The 15,184-nt window shown below is 35.8% G+C and overlaps 2 protein-coding genes across 2 annotated transcripts; both read right to left on the bottom strand.

Annotated features, from left to right (window-relative positions):
- Positions 1-2,184: 2,184 nt before the first annotated feature.
- LOC102583223 (60S ribosomal protein L30-like) lies at positions 2,185-4,037 on the bottom strand. The gene is made up of 4 exons (XM_006353968.2): positions 3,794-4,037; positions 3,609-3,710; positions 2,605-2,673; positions 2,185-2,501 (listed from the first exon to the last, which is right to left on the bottom strand). Exons 1-4 carry the CDS (start codon positions 3,921-3,923, stop codon positions 2,461-2,463), a joined length of 342 nt encoding a protein of 113 aa, XP_006354030.1. The 5' UTR covers positions 3,924-4,037; the 3' UTR covers positions 2,185-2,460.
- Positions 4,038-5,450: 1,413 nt separating this feature from the next.
- LOC102582659 (apoptotic chromatin condensation inducer in the nucleus-like) lies at positions 5,451-14,501 on the bottom strand. The gene is made up of 7 exons (XM_006353966.2): positions 14,392-14,501; positions 14,010-14,094; positions 8,149-9,708; positions 7,750-8,055; positions 6,956-7,141; positions 6,712-6,863; positions 5,451-6,319 (listed from the first exon to the last, which is right to left on the bottom strand). The coding sequence occupies exons 3-7, from the start codon at positions 9,671-9,673 to the stop codon at positions 5,864-5,866; spliced, it is 2,625 nt and encodes an 874-aa protein (XP_006354028.1). The 5' UTR covers positions 9,674-9,708; positions 14,010-14,094; positions 14,392-14,501; the 3' UTR covers positions 5,451-5,863.
- Between the last annotated feature and the right edge of the window lie 683 nt (positions 14,502-15,184).

The following is a 15,184-nucleotide window of genomic DNA, read 5'->3' as shown; positions in this document are numbered from 1 at the left end:
ATCAATAAAAAAGTACTAAATAATTTTAGTTTCAATATAACTTATTCACAAAAGTCAAGGACCCCTTATATCATTCTTTTAATTAATTCTAACACACATTTCAGCTGAACTCGACAGCTTTTGTTTTCCGTTTTTGGTTTCTTCAGAAAAGTTCTTTATAACTAATTTAATCATAAGCAAATAATCATTAGGGGATATTTTATTAAATAAAATGCAAGTTCCATGGGCTAGAAAATGACAAAATGGTCCCATTAATTAGGTTCAAAAAATATTTATGCATGCATTGAAAGTTTTGCGGAGGTAATTAGATAGCATATGACAGTTTCAGTTTATTGATAATATGAGTTTAGATAGGAGGTTGTGAATACCACATATTAGGATAGGAGGTTAGTAAATAATGGTATGTTGTCGTAGGGATAGTATTGCTCATGTAGTTTCTTATCTTTTCATTTTGTCATTATTATGATGTTTCTTGTACTTCGACTATCATATTATTTTATTTTAGTTACTGTGATAGTTTCACTTCTATTTATTCTCTTTCTAGACTGCTGTAGACTAATTTTCATAATTAAATGTCATTATAAAAGATAGTAAGTATTATAAAAAGGATTGATTGTATTACTCCAATTTTGGAGGAGGTAATATATAAAGTATTCTAGTCAGACTTGAACGGATTATCTGGCACAAAACTTGGAAAAGATGATTATTTAATTAATTAATTTTTCTAAGTTAATAATTTGATAATCTATGACGAGATCCCAACAAAGATTATCTCCAAGACAAGCCAAATAAAGCTCTCATATTATTCTTAATTTTAATCCCAACACATTTCAGCTTTACTCCACAACATTTTTTCGTTTCTTTTTTTGAGGTCTCTTAATTTTTTTTTAAAAGGGCTCTTTATAACTAAAATAATCATAAGCAAAAAAAAAAGTCCATGAGCTCTGCTAGGTGTTGTAATGTTTCAACCAAAATACAAATTAATTAAGGTGATAATAGCTAATTAACTAATTGGATGAATTACGTAAACAACTAATTCACGGGATTACTACAGAAAAGATATACTAATATTACTCTAATTCTGGAGGAAGTAATATTTATATTGCAATTGTCTAGTCAGAGACTTAATCTAACGGGTTATCTGGCACTAAACTTGGAATATGGAAATTTGGCACCGATTATTAACAGTCATAAATGACATGAAATAACATTACTATGAAAAAATTGGAACTAAATTGTCAATTCTAGGGATGTTAAATGGACGGACCGGGTTACATTTGAAAATATCAAAATAGATTGAGTTAATTAATGAACAGATTATTGGCTCGCTTAAATGTTATATGAGTATTACTCAACCAACAACAACTCTCTTTCGAAAAAAAGAAAGCCCAGTGGAAATCTGTGAGAGCCCATCCTGTAAACTGTCCATTAGACTTAGATCGTCTCACTCAAATATGACATTGGGCTTCACAGTTGGGTTGAGTGAGACGATCCAAGTCTAATGAACAGTGAAAAGATATACTAATATCATTTTCACTTTTAAACACATTATACATTTGAACCAAAGATTTATCAGCAAACAGGACTTGAATACTACTAACATATGACACTATTCGATTAAGAAATTCCATGGCAGATACCTTCAACATCTCCAAAACTTGATAACATTGTCGATGAAACATGGCAGACGCTGCAACTACAACATTTTGGGCACCAGAGAAAAGGGTCAGGGGGCTATGATCACAATAATATCCACATGGTTCATTCCGTTCAATCTTTCTACAGGGCAAGTCTTCTCAGACACTATTGATATATAATGGCTTTATTGAATCGTCTTTCTTTTTCATGGATTGTTAAAAACCAAGGAGAAGATGAAGCACGGTGAGGGAAGTAATCAGTGATGAACATGATTGGCACATAACGGGTGTGGGGGTTATCATACTAATGGAAACTAGTAAAATATGGCATGTATACAATTCTAACCCTAAGCCCATAGTACAAACATTATTGAGTATGAGCTTCAAATAATAGGAAACAAAGAAGCTAGACAGATGCAGTTAACAAGAACATAATCAAGTGAACTCATTCAGCATACCCAATATAATCTCACAAGTGGAGTACGGAGAAGGTGAGGTGTAAACATACTACCTTTGTGGGGAAGAGACACTTGGCTCAACAAAATTGTTTATCAGCAAGTGAACTCATTCAGATATGCAAAATTATCGAGGGAAATTGATCTATGAATAAATCATAATGTATTTGGCCTCAAACTTCTGGAGAAATGATAAAACCAACAAAACTAGATAATACCAAAATACGCTAGAATCTTGGTATAACTCCAAAACACAAAGAACAAAAAGATACTACAGATTCTCTCAACATCAGTAAAATGGTTTAGAGCATCCCGGGTAAAACATTTTCTAGATTGTTTAAAGGGAATGACTACTAGATCACCAACTCTTACTGATCTCCAGGCAGAGACTTGATAATGTCGGAATCACCTGAAACATCATTTCCACGAGTCAGTCGAACTGTGTGCTTCCCATTAGTACCCATTATAAGATTTTTACAGAACTACAATTAATAATCTCAAATGCACTTTACCTGGGTCAATGATGCTCAGGCATGACACACGGTGGAACTTTCCACATGCTGTTCCAAGATCAACATTGTCTGCACACAAAATAGTAAGGGGAAAAGAACACATAGATTAGAAAGTTGTGAAAATACTCGATCTAGTCAAAGACAAAAGTCACATAAAGAAGGTTCCTCAAAAAAAATTCCAACAGACCAAACAGGACCTCAATATACCGACAGAAGTTATATCTTCACACCTCCAACCATCCAAAAGAAAATGAAAGAATACAGCACACGGGACTTAGCATCACACAAATATCCATAAACTAGAGAAATGACACTAAAATGCAATATATCCTTAAAAACAGATATGTGGGAATGACTTTTAGTAGAGATTATGTTTAATATATATTAGCAAACCACTGACCAATAAAGCCCAGCACACCTATCCACACCAACATTATGCTGCAGATAAACTAAAGAGCACCTACTTAAGTTTCAATTTTGCAACATAAAATGCAAGGACAGGCTAAAAATACTATTTCAATTGATAGAATAATTTCAATGAATAGCTTATGGTCTTGACAATCTCATGAAGATGAAATCTCAGTGACTAGTCATTTACTGGTCTCATCTTCTACAAGCATTCACAACTTAAAATTCCTAATTTAAAACATAATTCCCTACATGAGTAGTTTAAAAATGCTTAAACAAGAAAGGGGTTCAGCACTTCGACTTGACCATGATATTGGACATAAACCCATGAGAAGATCTCAGTACCTTCACTTACGTATATCAAACACACACAATATAGTCCCAGAAATGGGGTCTGGGGAGGCTGGGTGTACTAGGCAGGACTATTTGAACAAATTTGTAGCATATCAAATACACTGGAATCTAATGAAATTAAAAACAACACAAAATTTCAGATTCTTCATCAACTAACATGTACAAAATCAATGCCAATACAAATAAACCCAAATGCTAGAACTGGATTACAATTAAAAGAAAATCATTGAAAATGCACTTACTTCCATTGAAATGGTGAACACCAACTTTAGCAAGCATAGCATAATACTCAATCTCAGATTTCCTCAAAGGTGGGCAGTTGTTTGATATCAATATCAACTTCCCTGCAAAACCCATCATACATTAAACCCAAAAACACCAGAAAAATACAAAAAACTAACAAAAAGGGCAATTAAAAAGAAAAAACCTTTTGAGGTCCTGAGAGTCTTGAGCACAGTCTTGTAACCAAGAGTGTACTTGCCACTCTTCATTACGAGAGCCAATCTGTTGTTGATGCTCTCATGGGTCCTCTTCGATTTCTTCCCGGTAGTCACCATTCTTGATTACACAAAGATCTGTGAAACTAAGGGGAAAGGGGAAGGGGGAAAAGGAAGAGGGAGGCTGCGTTTGCAGTACTAGTTGTTATTATATGAGATTAGGGTTTCTTCATGGGCCGCTTTTTGTTGATGAAAATATATTTGATGTTTGCTCACGTGTATGTCACGTGACTGTGAAAATGATGAAATAGGTTGAATGACAATATGGGCCGGGTGGATACATTCTTGCTAATTTAAATGGGTTTTGAAATTTAACGGCTCGGGTCGGGTAGTTTATCATTTTGATGAACCTTATTCCTTAGTTATGTCGGGCTAGTCCATTATTTTAAAAAAATATATTTTTATAATCTTAGTTTCAATTTTAAAATGCTAATATATTATTACATGGTATTAGTGCTTCCTAATCAAGTCTCAACTCACAAATAAAACAATCTTAATAATATTCGTTAAGTTTGACTTCAATTAAAAATCTGATTATATGACTTCAATCTAAAATCACTGTCACTTTATGCAAATATATCGGAGACAACATACAAGAGAATGATCTCGTTGGACATAAAGCGCCATTCTTAAATGGACTTTAAAAATCATAGTCCAATCCTATGGAATTACGAATTGATTTGGGTCTAACTCATATTGATGAATATACATTTATTAACCTTTGATAAATTTACATAATTTGGTTAATATATAATGAATTCAAATAATTTTCTTGGGGTTATGAATGTTGATAAATTAGCTTTGATGATACTTTTAATGAGCAACTTTCGCATAACAAACATAAAAATTATATTTGTATGTTATAGCTATAGCTTGCATAATTGTGCTCCTTAGCAAATTTTATGTTTCCTATGGCTCTTTTGATTTGTATAATTTGCTAGATACATCCAATTTTATACAAATTGTTCAGTTTTGTATAAATTCATTTATACATTGTAATTTGTATAATAAGATCTGTATTTGTATAATTATAAGTGTATAGGATGAAAATATATGTATTTGTGTATACACTTTTTCTCTCGCTTTATACAAACACAAACACATTTTATACCGAAATATATAAAATGGCTAATTGTATACCGTATCAGATGGCAAAAAAATGAGATGTTTGCTGCAAATTACAAATAAAATATACTATGACGATAACATTTAATTTGAATTAATAGTTTGCTACTATTTCATACAATTTTCCCTACTTTAAACACATTATAAACGGCAACTGGCAAATTAAAAACAGGATCTCCAATGGAATGGTTATTCATCAGATGGGTGTTGCAAAAATACAAATACTATTAAGGTTAGTCTGATAATCTGTTCGTAAGTGTGAAATCACGATGATTGTAATCGTAAATAAAATTAGATGTAGCAGTCACATAAAAGAAAGTAATCTCGAAAAAAACTACGGTCTTAAAAGTTGAACACAAGCAAATTTAGCTAAAATCAGATGCAACGAAAGAAAAAGAAAAATGACAGCCCGGTGCACAAAGACTCCAGCGTGCACACAGGGTCTAGGAAAGGATGGGTTAATAAATAGAAAACAAACAGATAGTAAATGGCATTTACAGCTTCAGCACATTGATACCACTTACATAATATATCTCATAACTCAGATAGTTAATATTCGAATAGTTCTCCAGAAATCTGGAGAAAGAAAGAAGTCAGACTAACAGAGATTCTTCATAATCTGAACATTCAGAAGTTTCTTCAACCCAAAGCAAAATACAGTTAAGACTTGCACCTAGCAGCAACCAAAGTCTGCAAGCAGTAACAAACCGAAAATAGAAAAGAAAGGAAAGTCTCAACGAGCCTCAAGAAACTCACTACTCGCCTACAAATTAGACTGCAACTTCTTTATGCGGGCAAACTTGCAGTTTTCAGCATTACACTAGAACACCACTCTACAGATCCATCTAACATGCCCCCTTTATTCACCTAAAATCTCAAGGCTTAGCATTTCCCCTAATGGCAAGCTTTTTAGCAACTTCTTCATCTGTCAGCGGTAAATAATAGATACGGGGAGTGGCTTTGGTCTTTCTGAAGAGGTCATCCAAAGTAACAATAGGGGGATCATTTTTATCAGCAACAGGTGAAGGCAGCATCTCTTTTGTTGGAGGAGCACTAGGAGGAGCAGGTGGTGGCTGGCGTGTGAGTGAATGTTCCAACTCAGCTTGCTGTTTGCGACCCTGCTGCTGAGCAGGTGGTGTTTGAACAGAGGATGAAGCAGGCACAGCAGGACTGGTAACTTTCGGTGGAGAAGCAGGTTCCCGACCCTCTATCTTGGTTTGCACCTGTTGAGGATCAACAAAATCTGCAACCAGGAGACGACCTCCATTTGGTGGCCATTGGAGATTGTACACCGCGTTTCTGGTCTCTGTGGCTTCTTCTACCGAAGAATACTGTAAAGAGAACATGTACCAATTAATTACGCTGAACCACTATGGAAGGAAACACAATATATATAGACTTTTCTAATAAGTTCAAGAGAGCATTGCCAAGAAGCCAAATCATACAAGTTACAACGCATTGCTATTTGGGTATGCATCTCTGAAAGGCAATGATGCACATTAACATGCTATGTTATGACAAATTGACCAGAGGGACTTAGGCCAACTGGTGCAGCATCAAGGTTTCAAATAATGCCCATCCCAATGACAACTGTCCCCCAACCCTGTCCTTTCCTAAGAGTAGCCAGCCAAATTAGGCTACTGATGCTTCATTGCAAGTATAATTTAAGATGGAGAAACTCGATGAGCATGAAATGCAGTAGGAAATCAGAGCAAGATTGTACCGTGACATAGCAATGGGTCTTTATCTGGTCCATCCAGAAACAGCACACTTCACCAGTCCTTGCAAGGAGCTCTTGCACAGCTTTCAGTGTAAAAGGCCGCAAGAAATTCTCAATTTTGAGAGAAGTAGTGGCTGTTTTTGAAGACTTTGGTACTGGAATATTAACAGAACATTAGAAGTAATTATTCTTGTGCTGCTACTGTTGCGTTTGAAACTCATGCATTACCAAGAAAACAAATACTCACCAAAGCGCTCCTTGGGTGAATCCCCACCAACTGTAGAGTTAGTCCTGCCAAGGATGGGTTTGATAGGGGTGGGCTGAACAACCTTCTTTGTTAAAGCAATACTAGAATTTTGGGGTTCAGCAGTCTTCTCAGTGTTCCATCTACGCTGCCTCTTTGCAGGCTCTTTACTCCCACCTCCTGCTTCATCTACAAAGAATCCACAAGAAGTCGAAAATCTTAAGAACCAAATTATGGAATAAGAAAAGAATAAATCGTATTCTTATTCGCCATTATCGCTATAATTATCCAAAGTTGATGTAAATGGAGAGGGCTTCATATCCCACATTGCAAGAAGATTCTAATACCTGCCATTGGTATCAGAAATTTCATTATACAGACACACTCCAGTAAGCACAACTTTAGCTGCTTTCCAGTTGTGAGCTTCAACTTTAACAATGAAAAAATAGGCAATTTTTTGTGGCCATATTCTAGTAAAACATGTGGCCCAATCAAATGTTTGAGCGTTCACAAGAAAAACAAAACTAATAAACATACTAACAATCTGGACTTTACCATATAAAATATACAGAAGTTTCACCATTTAAAGCTCACAAAATCAATTCAAAGAATACATAAGCAACGAACAGCTAACTCTAATATTCTTTTCTTGATAAGGAAGCAACAAATCCTAATAATAAAATTGTAAAAGTAAAAAAGAAGAAGTAATCAATAAACATGTGTAGAATAGAAGGAGAGAACTTACTGCATAAAAAAAAAGAGGGAAAGAGAGACAAGTAAAGAGAAGACATGAGTACCTTGAAACTTTCTCTTCTCTGACAAAGCAAGAGACTTATCTTTAGTTTCTTGAGGAGACGCAACCTTCTCAGAAGGAATGTCTAGCTGCATTGCATCAGAAGAACCACTTGGTCGAACTTTGGGCTCTTCTGTCATTCCCGTAATAAACTCTTCAGTCTTGTCATTCTCCTTCTTAGAAATATGATCAAAATCCACATGCTTTGTCTCTACTACATCCTCCTCCATGGAATCATCAGCTGAAGACTGATCCAAGTTTATCTTTTCCATATTCTCACCATCCACTACATCGGCTATCTTGCTAAAATCTGCAAGCAAAGAAACAACACAGAAGATCTGGAAGAACTGGTCTTAGGAAAGAAGAGAACGTTCATTTTTAGTGGAAGGAGGTGCTTCCTTACCTTTTCTATCATCACCAGAAGCAGCAAGACCATGTGTATCTTCCGCAGATGCCTCAATTTTCATGGGTGACAAACTAGGCTCTTCAACATCACCTAAAGTTCTAGCATTTTCAAACTGTATATCGGGTTGTTGCTCACTATTATTTGGAGTCTTACTCTCGAAATCATGCTCTACCTTGGAAACGTCAACAGAAACCTGATCTGCATTGTCATTTTTCATGCTAAATTTCACATCTGAAGATTTGTCATCATCAGTTTCTCCAACAAGACCCTGCATCTCATGTGGCATCTGACCATCCAATGGATGAGAGCTACCAACACCTGATAGGTCTTTGCTGGATGACTGCAGCTCCATCTCCTGCCTAACAACTTCAGTTTCTAATTTGACATTATCAGCATTCAAATTATCATTTAAATCTTTATTTTCATTAATGGGCAAAGTATCAGTAGAAAATGAGTCAGATTTTACTTGAGACCCTAAATTAGGGTTGACCTCATATACCTGAGTGGCTGGATTGGACATATCTGGCTCAGCATCCATGTCTGAGAGTTTCAGACCCTCATTATCCAACTTAATGCTGTGGTTTTTCAAGGCTTCCTTTGATGTTACTGGGGTTACCTCCACATCATTTTCTTGTCTCCTAAGGTTGTCCTCAAGCACTCCCTCATAAGATGAAATTTTCATATCCTCAACATCCTCTCTAGTACTACCGACTGGAATAGAACCATCCCGGACTTCAGATACCCCATCAACAACATAATTATCCTGAGAAGAATCAATAACCTTGTGTTCCTTATCAAGTTTGTCTTCACCAAATTGATCAGTAGATGCAATCTCATTTATAATACTAGTGCTACCAACTGGTGCCCCCAAATGTTCTGATTCTCCAGCAGTGGTATCTCCAGTTGCAACCTCATCCAAGACTTTATTCTGGTCTATTTCAACAACAGAATTCTTGGTGCTGGCACTGGCAACATCACCATCAATTTCGTTAACTTCATTTTGGTGATGCTTCAGAACATCATCATTATCTCCAGTTGCAACCTCATCCAAGACTTTGTTCTGGTCTATTCCAACAAGACAAATCTTGGTGCTGGCCCTAGCAACATCACTGCCAATACTGTTAAATTCATCTTGGTATTGCTTCTGAACGTTATCAACCAATATATCAGGATTACTATTTGGTTGAGCATCTTCAAGACCACATGTAGCATCAGTAATATGATCAGAACCATTAGTAACTTCAATTTGGGGATGCTCCAGAACATCATCAACCAATTTAACAGGATCGGGGTCGGGTTCAGTATATTCAAGACCACTGGCAGGATCAATGTCACGATCATCATCCTTACTCTGTTTAACTGCAGCAGCTTCCATTTCTATGCAGATAGCTTCATTTAATCGCCTAACCAGATCATCCTTCAAACCTTTTGTCGTTAAGTTCCTCCTCTTAAGCTCTTCCCTTAATTCTGCTACTTTCCATTTATTAATTGGACGATTATCAAGCACAGGGTAGTCCGACATCTTAGCCGCCAAGTGAAAAAATCACTTTGACAAACCTGAAAGTCACACAGACATATAAAACTTGAAAAAAGAGACCTGAATGGATCTCAAAATCAAGAAAAGACAAAATCCTTATATGCAGATCTTTTCCTCTTTTTTTTTTTTAACATTAGCAAAGATTAGTAGTCTCACCTCTATAGAAATTTCAACTAAACATGACAGGTTTCAAAAAAATGCATATTTGTAGTGGATAAGACTTTCTTTATTGTGTTATCTTTTTCTCGTTTTTCATGAAAAAACAAAATGTACTCGCATATTGCACACCAAGCCGGTGTTAAAATATATAATAGGAGTTTGAGCAATATTCAGTTGAAGTTGGAAAAGAGTATTTGGAAGGTAAGTTGTATTTGGATATGAATTTCTCCTTGAATACAGGAATAGAATTGAAAGATTGGTGAGTAAAAGCCATCATTTAACTTGAAATACTCTTCAACAAGTTTTTTAATATTTTACCAAGATCTCAAATACTAATGACCAAGAAAAAACCTAATATAGTTCACGGCTCAGCAACATTCAACTATCCTGTCTTGCCAACTCTTAATAAGAAAAGGTATATACTCCTTGTAACACAAAAATACATATGGAACACTAAGAATTGTCTTATTACTAACATCTTGTCAATATTAAATTCAGGTAACTCCCAGTATCCACAAGACAACCCGTCTTAATGCTTACTTCCTCACTTTGAAAGTTTTCTGTACCTTCTATCTATGTAATTGCTTCAGGTGCTAGCACTGCCCCTGTTCGAGATAACACCTACATGACGTCAAAACATGAAACACTAGGGCCCATAGCTGTAAGAAACTCTTATAATGCAACAAAAAATGGTTCCAATCTTCCTCATACTCCTTGCACATGAACCACCACCTCATCATTATCGTCTCCATCTCTCAAATTTTCAAATGTAAGAAATGCTTCACATGCTAAATACAAAGTGAAAATGCAACTCCTCAGCATCTTTGCATTCTCTTTCCTACTAACCAAAGGCAAAAAAACGACTCTTCAATTACATAGACTCCAGAATATGAGGCTACTAAGAGCACAAATATCTTCACTCTCAACATGTCCTCTAGATTGTCCAAGTCCATATCCACAAATTGACTGGATGCTGCAACTATTTACATGCATCACAAATGAAGAGAGATTCCAGCCAATCTGACAACCCTAGATCAGCGTCTCTTTTTTTCTCCAGAAACCATGCACCTCATTCTATGCGACCACCAGGTTACCGGTGAAAATGCATGGGGCAGCCAACGGAAACAAAGATTTGGCTATTTAGCAATTTCTCTAAAAGATTTTCCAGTCATAATTTTATGTTACCCTCTTCATACCAGTTCTTCTATGGATTTCTATCCTTCCCAAACATCAACCACAACTTATCAAGAATATATCTATTCATAAAGGATCGTCAGTGCAATACTCTTTCCTTTTAGTCAGTCCCATCTGTTCTATGTGTTCCTCTCTATCATGCACTTGCTCTTTCAAAATGGTTGCCGCAACACATTTAAGAACAATGCTGGTGTATTCTTTCGTACATGTCTCAATCCCTTAATAGTTCTTCATAGAGTTTACATTTCATAATCACAATGGCTGCTACAATACACTTAAGAACAGTTTGGTGTACTCTTTCATACATGTCTCAATCCTCAAGAGTTCTTGTTCAGTCACATTATAGAATTATCAGTTAGAATTTTTTATTTTATTTTTATGGCAAGGTTAACACTTTGTTACCTGTTGAAGGTGATCCATTGTTCTCAGCGGCCTGGAAAATTCAAAATAATATGTACCGGATTGGTTGCTGGACGAATATGGGCTGTCATCCTTAATAAAACCTGTTTCAATAGTATTAGATGTTGGAACAAAGGTAGTAAATGACAAGAGTTTTAAGACACAATAACTATCAAACAATAATAAAGATTTTGCTACATAGGCTTCCTAAAATATTTTCTTGACAAGTCAAAAGCCTCCGCAATGAGAAGCCACAATGGTCCAACATAGAGGTACAGAACACAACCAAGGCCACTGCCTGCAACACAAGATTATCTTCCTTTAATCTCTTTTTTTTTTTTTTTTGATGGCAAGGGAAACCCGCAGCCGTTACCCTTTGGGTGCGCACAGGGTAAAACCCCCGCTCCTATGCAATAGCTCGCAAACCACATAGGAGAGGTAACCCGCACTAGGCAAGCCCGGTCCGACGAGCTCGACACAGAAGGCAGACCCCTTGCTTTCGCTGGCAAGGGGTTTCGAACTTGAGACCTCCTACATGGAAGTCCCAAGCCCAAACCACTGGGCCACCCCTAAGGGTTTATCAGTTAGAAATTAGCCTTAGGGCTTATTAAGACACAGTCAATTTTTCACTTCAACTTAAGTTGCTAGTTCTAACAACTTACCAAGTAAGAAAAGAATATTTCCCTCATAAGATTTCACCATTTTTCCAAGTGAAATGCATGTCCAACATCATTTCAATTTCCAAATACCCTTTCTTATCGTACCGGCATGACCCCACTGATTTGTTTTCGATCAGAGCATCAAGCATGCAACCCAGTTCTACTTGACTAAACCTATGCTCCTCCAAGGAGAGAGTTTGCTTTACCCAACTCCATTTTTGATAACAAGGCAGTTCCTCCCGATAAAATAGAAGGACAGCTGGTGTTGAAGCTCCGCTCTCCTTTGTATATCAGGAAGGAAAGGGCGTTCTAGTTCCGGAACCAGAACGGGGCACGGAGTGGGCGCAACCTCGAGCTAGGAAATGTGTAGTTGTGCTTACAGGCTTGGAACTCTGATGAATGAAGTAAGAATTTCGGGCTAGGGCTTAAGAATTAACATCTAGGTGCTTGTCTAGTTCCCGGTGAGACCGTTGACTTTGCGACATCCCGAGGTTACCGCCTTCTTTGCTTGAAGCTCATGTATTCTTCCTTCACTCACATATGAAATTGAAGCAAACTTAACTTCAAATATCATCAAATTAACCACACGCCTATTACAACAACATATCCCATGTAATCCCACAAGTGCGGCCTGGGGATGGGAAGATGCCCACATGCCAACTAAATCATTAAATTCTCAACATCATCTCAGGTAGATTTAAGCCCACAGTAAATAGAACCACCTTCAAAGATTTGGTCTTGCACCTCTATATAGTAAAAAAATTTATCTGAAATTGTTGGTTATATCTATCCTATGCCTTCCTAATACTTCTAGACCTTACTTTTAACCACTCATATGGTGATGCCCAATCAACCACAACCTACATCCCCATATTTATCTTTCCATTCTAACACAAAATAAGGACCACCCTGCAAGATGAAATTTAAACTTGACATGCATAGATAATACCAGTTACTTGCAAAGAAGTTGTTTTTTATGGCAAAAGACTCCTAGTAAATATTTATACTAATGCACGTACTGAACCTCGCAAAAAATAGAAGCTAGTAACTTTTTGTGATTATACCGGGTATGTCGTTGTTGTGATATGTTAATTGCTACTTCTTTTTTTTATCATTTTCTATATTTGTTGTATGTGGTTTTATCTTTTATGTTAGTTATCAACATTTTTCAATATATTATTTTGGGTAATTATGGTCTCCGGATCAGCTTGCGCACCACTCAATTAATTCCTACCTACCACCACTACTAGTAACTCTATCCACCAAGGCTAGAACATATGGAAAGAAATCACCTAGTGTTTTATCCCTGTTGGGATTTGAACCTGAGACCTCGTGGTGCTCAACCCACTTCATTGACCACTAGACCACACCCTTAATCAACATTTTTCAAATATTCGGCTAAGATCCTCATATTTAAATATCAATACAAGCTCCTCTCATGCAGAGGGTGCTAAGTGCTTTCCGCGCCTATATAAGTGGTAGCCAAATATATAGGACTAAGAAGAAAGATATAAGGTTTAATCAGTCAATAAGCATCGGTATTTACTGAACAAATGCACTCAAGAAATGTAAATCCAACATTAAGCATCTTAAGAAAACGACTACCTGGTGGAACTTACTAGAGCTATGAACAAAATTGTCCATAAAGAAACCATATCCAATCACAAGTCCAATATAAAGTAGCTAGATCTCAGTCTTCCAAATAAAAAAATTGCAAGAAAACAGTAGCTTTAACTTTAAAACTCAAATATATTAACCCCCATGTCTTTCTTGCTTCTAATTTTAACCCAATTGCATAACTTTACACTAAAAAAAAATCTTTGTTCCTACCCAGCCCAAACGTTTCAACATTTTCTATTCACGAAAGTGAAAAATCAAAAACTCAGACAATTAATGAAATGCGTACTTACCAGTGCAAATAGTCACTAAAAGACCGAAACGTTCGACCAAAAAGATGGTGAAAACCCTAGTTCCAGAACAGAAACGAGAGAAACCCTAATCCCAGAAACAAAAGCACACAATTGTTAGAAACAGAAACAAATTAATACAAATCTAAGCAAAACAATACAGTAATCCTAAATTATATTGATCTGTTAATAATATATATATATCAATACACGTATAATTTATATAAAAATGACACAAAAAAAAAACTGTTCTTTTGGAAGAAAATCGAGTTTGTAAAATGCTAATGGCTTGAGATGAAGAGAATTTCTAGGGTTTTAATTTATGGAAGCTGTGAAATTTATCGAAAGCGGAGAGCGAGAGAGAAAATAGATAAGATTTGTTAACCTCTGTCTATTGCTGCTACTGCCAATGGACGAATCGGGTCTTTCGGGTCGTCATACATATATGCCTTATACTCTTGTGAATTTGAGGGGAAGTGCATTAATAGCTAATTTTGGTACTATCATTATATAATTCTTTTATAATCTAACCGCATCATAGAAGTTTATAATTTGTTTTTTATAAAAAAAAAATTATAAATCTAATAGCAGGATTGATGTTTATAATTTTATAAATCTAGCTATTTTGAAAATTATATGAAGCATCTTTGCGTCTGAAATTTGACTTAGATTGGTTTGTCAAGGCTAAAACGTTTGGCAAAGTCAAGGCATTGTTTTATTTAAAAGAAAAGATTAATCGATGATCCGATAATAATTAGTATAAAATTATAAGTATAACCACTCGAGCTTAAGGTCTGAAAAAATTGTGTTATGATTTATGAATACTTTCACCAGTTCAACTATTATTTATTAGTTTATATATATTTAGCTTTGTCTCTTCTCTATTTTTGTACTTTAGCCTTTGAGTGAACTATGATTTAGCATAAGTTTACTGCATGGATTGCTACTAGGAGTATGAAATGTGTGCATTTGTTTGAGCCTTGCATGGGATAAATATTTAGAGAAGAAAACATGGAGAAAAACAAAAGCTCCTTATAAAGTTAGGTCACAGGGGGAAATATATAATATTATATTGAGGGTAGTTGTTGGAGTATATAATATTTCACAGGGGGAGATATCAATAGCTAATTTTTGAGTGAGGCCTGAAAACTCAAAAAAAGCAACTGGTTCCATCATCA

The sequence above is a fragment of the Solanum tuberosum genome, unplaced genomic scaffold (assembly GCF_000226075.1).
Source record: "Solanum tuberosum cultivar DM 1-3 516 R44 unplaced genomic scaffold, SolTub_3.0 scf00164, whole genome shotgun sequence".
Classification (NCBI taxonomy): domain Eukaryota; kingdom Viridiplantae; phylum Streptophyta; class Magnoliopsida; order Solanales; family Solanaceae; genus Solanum; species Solanum tuberosum.
The sequence above is the reverse complement of the archived record's forward strand: the minus strand, read 5'-3'. Positions and strand labels throughout refer to the sequence as shown.

Coding starts and splice junctions, on each gene's coding strand:
- LOC102583223 (XM_006353968.2), bottom strand. CDS start 3,923: ATGGTGACTACCGGGAAGAAATCGAAGAGGACCCATGAGAGCATCAAC. Junction 3,711..3,793: donor GACTCTCAGGACCTCAAAAG/GTTTTTTCTTTT, acceptor TGGGTTTTGCAG/GGAAGTTGATATTGATATCA. Junction 2,674..3,608: donor TGTTCACCATTTCAATGGAA/GTAAGTGCATTT, acceptor TTTTGTGTGCAG/ACAATGTTGATCTTGGAACA.
- LOC102582659 (XM_006353966.2), bottom strand. CDS start 9,673: ATGTCGGACTACCCTGTGCTTGATAATCGTCCAATTAATAAATGGAAA. Junction 6,864..6,955: donor TTCACCCAAGGAGCGCTTTG/GTGAGTATTTGT, acceptor TTAATATTCCAG/TACCAAAGTCTTCAAAAACA. Junction 6,320..6,711: donor AGACCCATTGCTATGTCACG/GTACAATCTTGC, acceptor TTCTCTTTACAG/TATTCTTCGGTAGAAGAAGC.